Source organism: Colletotrichum chrysophilum (assembly GCF_026319265.1).
Source record: "Colletotrichum chrysophilum strain AFK26 chromosome Unknown scaffold_2, whole genome shotgun sequence".
Taxonomy (NCBI): Eukaryota; Fungi; Ascomycota; class Sordariomycetes; order Glomerellales; family Glomerellaceae; genus Colletotrichum; species Colletotrichum chrysophilum.
The window spans coordinates 701,793-711,173 of NW_026517289.1; the positions used below are offsets into that span (position 1 = coordinate 701,793).

At 55.5% G+C, this 9,381-nt stretch overlaps 1 protein-coding gene across 1 annotated transcript; it reads left to right on the forward strand.

Annotated features, from left to right (window-relative positions):
- Window positions 1-4,611: 4,611 nt before the first annotated feature.
- Window positions 4,612-7,743, forward strand: COL26b_000561 (uncharacterized protein; the record flags this gene model as incomplete). The annotated part of the gene is made up of 4 exons (XM_053173528.1): window positions 4,612-4,681; window positions 4,743-4,797; window positions 4,852-6,370; window positions 6,430-7,743. The coding sequence occupies 4 exons, from the start codon at window positions 4,612-4,614 to the stop codon at window positions 7,741-7,743; spliced, it is 2,958 nt and encodes a 985-aa protein (XP_053042576.1).
- Window positions 7,744-9,381: the final 1,638 nt, after the last annotated feature.

Here is a 9,381-nt window from a genome sequence, read left to right on the forward strand (position 1 = left end):
AGCTGGCCTGGCCGGGTCGTCGTCAGTGGCGCTGAGTTGGTTGCCCCGGGGTTAATCGGCAGCAACTCAATGGCGGCTTCGTAGTGAAAGAACAAAGCTTGACCAGAGACCCCAAACACAAAACACACAAAGAAGAAAGAGGAACAAGGAAAGGGGATCAGAGACAACGAGTAAGGCAGGTAGCGCGGGATGTGTGGAGATGGGGAGGGATGTGAAGCGGGAGTGGACACGACTCAAGGCGAGGTCAGGCCAGGCGAGGCGAGGCGAAGCGATGCGATGCGTGTCGGGTGGGCGCATCGAGAAGTCGAGGGAGGTCCCAGATCCAGATCTCGCTGAGATTGTGATTCACCTTGCACTTGCATAGGCAGGGCCCAAAGCTTGGGGCTCAGCAGACGCAATCCTGATGGTGCCAGGCTGGAGGTTATCGAGGCCTGGTTTCTGAGGGTCTGCGAGGGTGTGTGGCAGCTCCTTTGAAGTTGTGCATCCTCATTTCTTCAGCTCGCAATGCAATGGATGGCTGACGTTGGCGGCTTGTGTAGGTAGGTACGCTGGAATTGGAGTAGCCGTTGCCGAAGCCGTTGCTGCGTTGCACGCTCCTCTGGAGATAAGGTAAGCAAGTTGGAGGAGAGACAGACGTTGTCTGGCCGGGATGATGAGGGTGTCAAAGTGTCAATCAAAGTGGTTTTTGGTGGTGGTGTGTGTGTGTGTGTGTATATGCGCTGTGTGGGAGGTGATGCGAAGAAGGAAGAGGAGGCTGGGGAGGAGGAGGAGAAGGAGAAGGAACCTGGAGCCGAGGTAGTACGTACCGATTTGTGCATCTTCCCCTGACCAGTGACGGGAGTTGATCATAATTCCCACAAAATCGGGAAAAAGGGAACGTGCTCCAGCAGACATCGACCCCACTATGTACGTACTCCACGCCCATCCTCAGATACAGCCCCACTTTCAACCGATGTATATCACCTTATGTCAGCAGGCGCAGCTGAGTAAGGGGCATGGGCATGGGGGACATTGGTGGGGGAGGGAGGGGGAGGGAAGAACGAGGGAGGCACCTTCGTTACTTCGTACCTACCTCGCGCGAATCTCCCCGTATCATCCTTTCCTTTCCTTTCCTTTGCTCTCTCCCAATGGTGAACCATCACCACCAACACACCTACCTTCAACATCATCTCATCTTTCACCCCTCGAGGCGCAACCGTAACAACGCCCACCCTCACTGCCCTGCCCTACGAATACTTTCTCTGTCTTCCTTCCCCCTGGCTAGTTGGCTATCTTGGATGCTACCCTAGTGCCTCCTCCCGCTCTCCCACACTATCTGCAACCACAAATGAAGGATCGTCGCACCCGCAGCTTGATCGTTCACCGTTTAAACCATCACCGAACCTTGCAGCACTAGCGCCGCCATCGTCGACCGAAATCGCCCTGTTGCTTGGCGCAAATACGCATCTAGTGGCCCCTTTGCTGTGCTACTCAAGCTACTGCTGCCGTTGCGGCGCCGCCAACTCATCAGTCTCCTCTTCCACTGCTCATGGCATTGCATTGGATTCCAATTACGATGTGCACCGCCTGTCATCCATGACAGCGACATCTTATCCCCCGTCACCCAACTTTGTTGTTGTTGTTCTTCTTTCTTCGAATCAGAAACCGAATCAGAAGCCGGCCTGTCTCTCGCTTCTCGGCCACTCGGTGCAGCCTGCGCATATCTATGCCGAACCTGCAATGCCATGCTGACGAGAGGTCAATAATCCAACTTGGCTATCGTTTGGTGCACCCTGGCTATGCCTTGCTGCCGTGCCCTGATGCCAGCCTTGGTCTGTCAAGGCAACGACTTACGTATCCAGTGCAGTGCAGTGCAGTCGTATGCACCATGGCCCAACAGTGCAGTGCCACCGTGGTCTGGTCTTTGCTACCTCGCCTGGATACCGACCAGCGACACTTGCAGCTGCGTTGCGTTTTGCCGCCGCATTGCCTGAGCCCCAAACCCACCCGGCAGCAAGAGAGTCTGATACTGAGCATGCGCCTGCGTCTACGACCTTACTCACATTTGCGCCAGCGCCTGCGCCTGTGTCGGTTTTTGCGCCGCCCCCAAAGGAGCATGATATCGATGTAGTTGTGGATGCGCGATGCGCAGGCCACTTTTCGGCTCCAACGGCCGATTTCGACAAAACACACGTCTGTTTAGTGCTGTCAAATGACCGTTTTAGGAAATCCCAGCGCCATTCCCGTTGGTGGAGGTCGCCTCAGGGAAGGCGGACAAGGTATCCCACCCACACTCCAATCTCCCCGAATCAGAGACACACAGGCTCAGCCCAGCCTCCTACACGAACCGTGACGACATGCCTCCCGTCTTTACCTTTGTCTGGGATACCACTGCCATGTCGTTTGGCACAGGCCAGAAGACTCGCAGAAACAGATGGCACGAGCCAATGGCCTCTCGACAACCGTCGATCTGCTCCGTGCCTTGAAACCCGGCACCGTACCCGCAATCTACACTCTGAGCACAGCTTGGACAGAGTCATCCCGGCCAACCCGCGCTTTCGGAAATCCATGCTCGGCCGGGTTTGGCTCTGATTTCGGGTCTGGCTTTGGCTCTGGCTCTGGGTCTGGCCAGAGATGGACAGCACACTGACACGACGTTGACTGACGACAACACAACTCACTCTCATGGTCTCCCCCAGTTCCTCGAGTTGGCCTGCCGTGGCCCCTGTGCCCTTGAAAGACTGTCGAGATTTCTTGGCTTCCTTGCTTCCTTAACCTTGCTTTTCGTACTCGTTCGGTCGGCAGCGATCATCTCTCTCCACCCATCCACACGCCCTCAGTTAACCTTCTCTGACATTGTCTCTCCCCGTCCAACTCAACTCCCACACATGCCCGTTTGTCTCTCTTTCTCTTTCGCTTTCTCTAACCATTCCCAGCTCACGAGTGACGGGCCGGCTGTTCCATCACCACTTCTCCTCTCCTCGTCATGTCACGCTCCTGTGGTGTATGCGTTCCATCCTATGTCGTAAACTGCCCACAACAAACCTCTCTCTGTGTCTGTAAGGCTTCCCACCCACTCAGCCAAGTCCTTCGGGATCATCTCAATTCTGTCTGTGCCCTGGCATTTGTTTGATTTCTCACCCCCTCCTCCCACCCAATCCCACTCCCACGTACCCTCTCGCCGTAAGACTCCCCGCTCCCCGACCGCTCCCTCCCACCCCATTCTAAGCCAAGCCCCATCGCCGTCCTTTCTCCTCCCCGTCGCCGCCGCCGCGGCGCCGCTGCCCCTGTCAAACGTAAAGCTTACTGAACTGGGTTAAACAGTACGAACGCCCTACTCAGGTACCTCACGCCGTCTTCTCGCCGGGCTTGGCCGTTTATTGTTTAGTCCACCTGGCTAGTGTGTAGGTCCAAGGTACGCGCGATACGAAAGCTCGTGGCCCGCACCGTAACCTAGCCAGCGTTTATGTACACATACGCATTCACAGATCCCTCTTGAATCCCATAGCACACACTACTGTACCTCCATATGCAAGCAGGTACCTTGCGTGCCTCCGTCCACCTCACCACTCGCCGCAGTGGTCGCTTTTTGTGCTGCCGCTCTTCTGCCCAGCCTGGCCAAAGAGCTCATGTCTGCGCCAGCCACCAGGCCGTTGACTTGCATTCCCCACTCTCATCATTGCTATCTTCAGCCATGCTTCCAAGACCGGTTCCATCGCGGCTGAACGTATGTCGGTGCCGTTTCTCCCTCCCCTCCCCTCCCCTACCAAAGTGCCAGTCAGTCCCTACACCTAAACGCCCAGGGCCAGCCATGCCGGGCTATCATGTAGCCTTGTACTATGTACCCCTGCCCAAGGATCCATGTTGCACATCTCCATGTGCTCCAAGTGTCTTGCCTCCAACGACTGTGCGTACTCAGTCTGCTTTTCGTCCTGAAGCAGGCACCGCCTCGGCCTCCCAAGATCCCATCGCCGTCACCCACACTATTACCGACCCTGACCATCCAAGCTATTCCCACTCTGCTGGGTAGCTGATGCCATGCCCAGACCGCTTCCGTATTCGCCGAGCTGACGGGTCCTATGCAACCCCTGTCGCTACGCCCGGCCCTGGTCCACACATCGTTCCTTTGGGTCCTCGACTTGCTTCTGTGATATATTTGAAAACCGTCCACCCGTCCTGCATTTTTGTTGTCGGATCCTGAAGGAACTTTGCTTTCGTATCACTTGTTCGAATTTCTCACACATTCGGTGGCAACAATATCTTGGATGCAAGTTCGTCCAGAAACCTAATCAGCATCGTCACACTCGAGCATTGCCTTACCGAACCTTACACCTTGGACCATTCCACCGGGCCATTCTTATTCAGCCCTTACCTTCTCTCCTGCTTCTTCAAATCTTCTCATCTGCATCTTCACCCAAACACTAGCCCAATCTTCGGCACTTCGATCGAGCTCATACCTAAACGTGCGCATCATCCCGAGTCCTACTCTCAACGATCCGTTCACACACTTCAACCACCGCAATCTGAGCGCTCTCAAGATACCCTGCCATCTGTTTGGAGCTTGATGATATCCTTCGTATAACTCTTCGACTCTCAATCGCCTCTTGCGACTGTCCAGACACACCTGTGACAATGGTTTTCTGCGCGTACTGCGGGAAGTCCTTCACCAGGAAGGAGCACCTGGAGAGACACATCCCTAGCCGTACGTCGTCACTCATGCTTCCACTCCACGGAAGCAACACAGACTGACTTCACTTTCCCAGACACCAATGTCAAGCCTCATCGCTGCAGCGCTTGCCAGCTTTCCTTCGCCAGACGGTTAGTGGTTTCTGATAACCCCGCGTGAACACTCACTCACTTACCACGCAACAGAGACCTCCTCCAAAGACATCACTCAACGTACCATGAGGCTCGAGACCCCATGGAGCCTCTGCCCGGTGGTGTTCCCACCGTGGCCGGCCGAACACCTATTGCCTGCCAGAACTGCGCCAACGCAAAGACGGGTTGCGATAAGAGAGTACCATGCTCGAGATGCGCAGAGAAGAACCTGCCATGCGCAGCTAGATTCGCGAGGAGATCATCCAAGGCTGCCGTCAGAGCCGCCCAGGCCAGCGCCGCATTCCAACAACAGATGATGCCCACCGTTCCTCAACAACCACCAGCCCAGCCAGTCGCCTTCATGGATCTGGACCCGACATTGCCCAAGCAAGATTCTCCAGGAAAGATGTCGACGGGATCGCCCATCACGACCATGGACCCCCGCATGGTCGAGGCACAGATGAAGAAGAGCTCTCCTCCTCAATCACACAGCAGCCCCAACGAGTTCCCCTCACCTCACAGCAGGATCGAAGGCCTCGATGAGTTCATGCAGCTCAACAACGACTTCATCACACCCGAGACCAACTACCAAGACATGATGGTGTGGCCCGAGTATCCCTTGGAGCTTGACATGTACAACCAGGTGCACATCTCGCGCCCTGATACGACGATGCCGAGTTTCACTGAGCTGAGCGACTTGTCCTCGACCTCAGCTTCAGAGCCCATGACCGCCTCGTCATCGCGGGGATCCATTCACACCAGGAGTACCAGCATCATGTCCACTGCTGACTTCGACACGACAATGAAGCCGGCAGAGCCTGTCATGGGGATGATGAACGACTCGATGATTCCTGAGTTCGAGGTTGTTATCGCCGCCGAAGATTCATGGCCTCTCGCTCGCTGCAATCCCCCCATCTACTCTGGTACTTGCCCGCGAACCGCAATCGTCCACCTCGAGTGCCTCGAGCGCAAGTCGAAGGAAGACAGTACCTGGAGCTCTCTGGAGAAGTACTTGGAGAATGTCGATTGGGATGCGACGGATGCTTCTGTCGTCCCTCTTACCTCGCGCACCCGCGACCGCATGCTGGCCATCACGCAGTCGTTCCTCCAAAAGGCGCTTGAGATCCATCGCAGTGGCCTCAACAACGGGTACTCCAAGACCGGTTACGCCACCCCCAGCGAGTTTAACTTCCTCGTCCTGCCTCCCACTAAGATCCTGGAGTACTTCCTGCGCAGCTACGTCCGTAGCCTCCACTACTACTACCCTCTCATCGTCGCTGGATGCGTCGACCCTAACGAGATGCTTCTCAACAACCAAGCGTCAACTCTGCTTGTCCTCTTGATGATTGCACAGGGTGCGTCGCACGTGCCGAGCGCCGAGGCCAGATATCTCGCCGCCGGTCTGACAGAAACCTGTCGCATTTCACTCTTCGACATCATCGAGAAGGACGTTGAGCTCTCAGCTGACCCGATCGCCCTTCGATGCGCTCTTCTCTTCACCTTGCTCGGTGCTTGGAGTGGCGACAAGTGGTTGATGGACATCTCGATGGGACAGAGGGGAATGTATCTGTCGGTAAGCAGCCACAGCCCTCTCTCATCAACCAATGTATGCACATGCTGACATGATCATAGATGCTGAGACACGCTGGCATGTTGGAGCCCCAGCCATCAATGATCCCAACCTTGAACAGCACCACCAGCACCGAACTTCAATGGCGCGCCTGGTTGCATCGCGAGATGCAGAACAGGCTGGTCTACAACTGGGTTATGGCCGACCAAGAGCTTAGTCTCTTCCATGATACCCCGCCTCAGCTAGCCATCACGGATCTTCAGTGCCCTCTGCCCAGTCCCGAGTCGTTATGGCTCTCCTCAAACTCTGAGCAATGGTTTGCCAACGTGCAGAACCTTTACGGCTGCACCGCCAACGTCAACCCCCAGTTGCTCTCCAGCCCGTCCCTCACTCCCTCATTGTGTGAGCTCTTCCAGGACTTCATTCACGACAACCTTTCCCGCCGCCAGGGCAGCCTGTCTCCTCAGCAGCTTCGCCTTCTCCTCCACCCTCTGCAGGGCCTGCTTTGCCACTTGAGGCAGATGCTTTCCTGCTTCTCTGAAGTCCTCTCTACGCGCCGGGCAACCTCGCGCACTGTCACCAAGGCAAGCACTATGCTTCGCCTCGAAGAGGTCCAAGCACTCTTGCAGAAATGGTACGAGCTCACCATGGTCGCGTCCAAGAACAACCCCGACTGCGGCACCACCCGCTGCAACTTGGTCCTCTACCATCTCATCTCGCTCAATGCTGTTACAAATTTCCCCGAGATCGAGCGCCTCGCCCGCCGCGACGGCTTTGACGGCTCGTACTGGGAGCTTAGCCTGCGCCACAAGCGCTGCGTCTACAACCGCGAGGAGGCCATCTTCCACAGCGGCCAAGTCCTTCGCCTCCTGCGCTCTATGCCTGCCGACCGTCGCCCGTGCTGGTGGCCCGCTGGTGTCTACCGTGCCACCCTCATTCTCTGGGCCGATAGCATCGCCCGCCTTGACCCCAACTTCCAAAAGGCGCAGCAGGCTTCTCAGGCCCCAGGCTCATCTTCCCCCGCCTCTCAACACCAGGCTCAGAGCCCCGAACAGCTCAGCGGCGCTGGCGCCTCAAATGCGGCTACAAGCTCACAGTCTCACGGCAGCGGCAACATCGTTGCCATCGACCAAGTCACGCCTGAGGACCCGGCAGTTATCTCTTACCTCTGGAGCGGAGGAGATGGTGTGGCGGTCCTCACACGCCGCGACGGTACCACCATGGGCTTGGACAAGCCATCCGAGGTTATCGGATACGGTGTCATGTCCATCGAGGAAGGTGTTACCTGCCGCATTGGCGACGGTATCAAGCGCAAGCTCATTACCCTCAACAACAACTGGAACGTCACCGATCTCAGTGCTACCACAACCGCATGAGGTGTCACTCCTTTCATTCACACTTCATCCATCCATTCCTTTTAATGCCCCATACAAAAAGTGGTTTTCTATTCTTATGTCATTTCTATCTTGTCTCACACATACACTCTGGATATATGGATCATGTTGATACTTTTGTTGGTGGTGGGCTTTCACTTCTTTCCCACCTGTACAATCTTCTGTTGCTTCACTGGCGTCTACGGCCTTAACGACACACATTGCGCGCATTTTCGGGGAACCAACTCGATGCAGGCCTCTGCAAAGCAAGCATTGCCTCATCTGATGAAAAGGGGGAAACACACACACACTAAGGGTTAGCGGCGTTTTGCAGATAACGCAACGACGAAGTTTGATTTGAGGATTCAACATTTCCATTGTATTTGCTTGGGAAACTTCGGATCAAATAGATACCTCGGGCCACTGGTCACGATAAGGGAGGGCCTTCACTTCTGAAAGCATCATGTATGTTAGTTGTCGATGCAAAATACAATTTGCACCAATCTACAAGCTTTAACTTGTTAAATTCAGTCTTCCCTATGAGTGACGCGTGTGAGCGATAAAATCACCAGTTTGTGTGCCGTGATAGGCGCAGCGGATGAAGTCTGTCGCATGGAAAATCTCATGTGGTACACCTCTTCGTGCCTGGCTTACACATGCGCGGCGTGATCAAAAATCATCATTGCACACAATCGCAACCGACGGCGGGGGTTGGGATGAAAACCGCATAAGTCGACGTTTGGAATCTCGAGTGGGAGGGACATGTGACATGCGTGATGGGCAACTTAAATCTCGTGATTCTCATGGCTTCGAGGGCATGCAACGCAGAAGCCAAAACATGTGAAGGATTGCGAAAATGCTCGGTTTCTGTTCGCCTTCAATCCGCACAGCCTGTTCTAGCAAACTTGATCTAGAAAGTCCTCCCGAGGAACGGCAGATGGGTGAGCAGGGAGGGAAGATGTCCTTTGTTGAACCACACCACTTGCCCCTTTTTTTCTTCATGTGCCGCCCCGTCCTTGCTGCCGAACCTTTTGATAAATTATCGGCAAGTCCGCGCGCGAAATAGTCATCCGACGTCTTTTTCTGTGTCTCGTTTTTTTGTTTTCTGTCCTTGCGAACCAGTCTGCTGGGACGTGTCGGGGAGGTCGGGTGGGAGGGCCAGAACAAGGACGCCGCGGGATTCGGGGCCTCTTCAAGGGACAGGGGGGGTGCAAGTTGGAGGGGGCCCCTGGTTCGCTGCCAACTCCCGCCATCCTAGGAAGGGGAAAACTACAAGCAGTTGACAAGGTGAAGGGTTGTCCACCCCTTCTACCAAACATGGTGATGCCCACGAGGGGAACATCACCCGAGACTGGGGACTCGTTGTTTGCGCGCTTGAGGGACGGGAGCTAAAGAAGGGAGATCTGCAGAGCAGACACGCATGACAAGCATTGGACAAGGCACCGGGGGGCCTGTGGGTGTGGTGTGGTAAGGTGAGGTAGGTGTGGATGTGACAGCAGGTGGACGTCACCGCAGGAGTCTGGGCGTTTTGACGGTCGTGACATGCGCGAGCGCCCAGGACAACTATTGCATTGTGCTTTTTTGTTTGGTTTCTTTCGCCTTCCATAGCGAGCGGAGCGGACATGACCGCGGGGCGCGGAG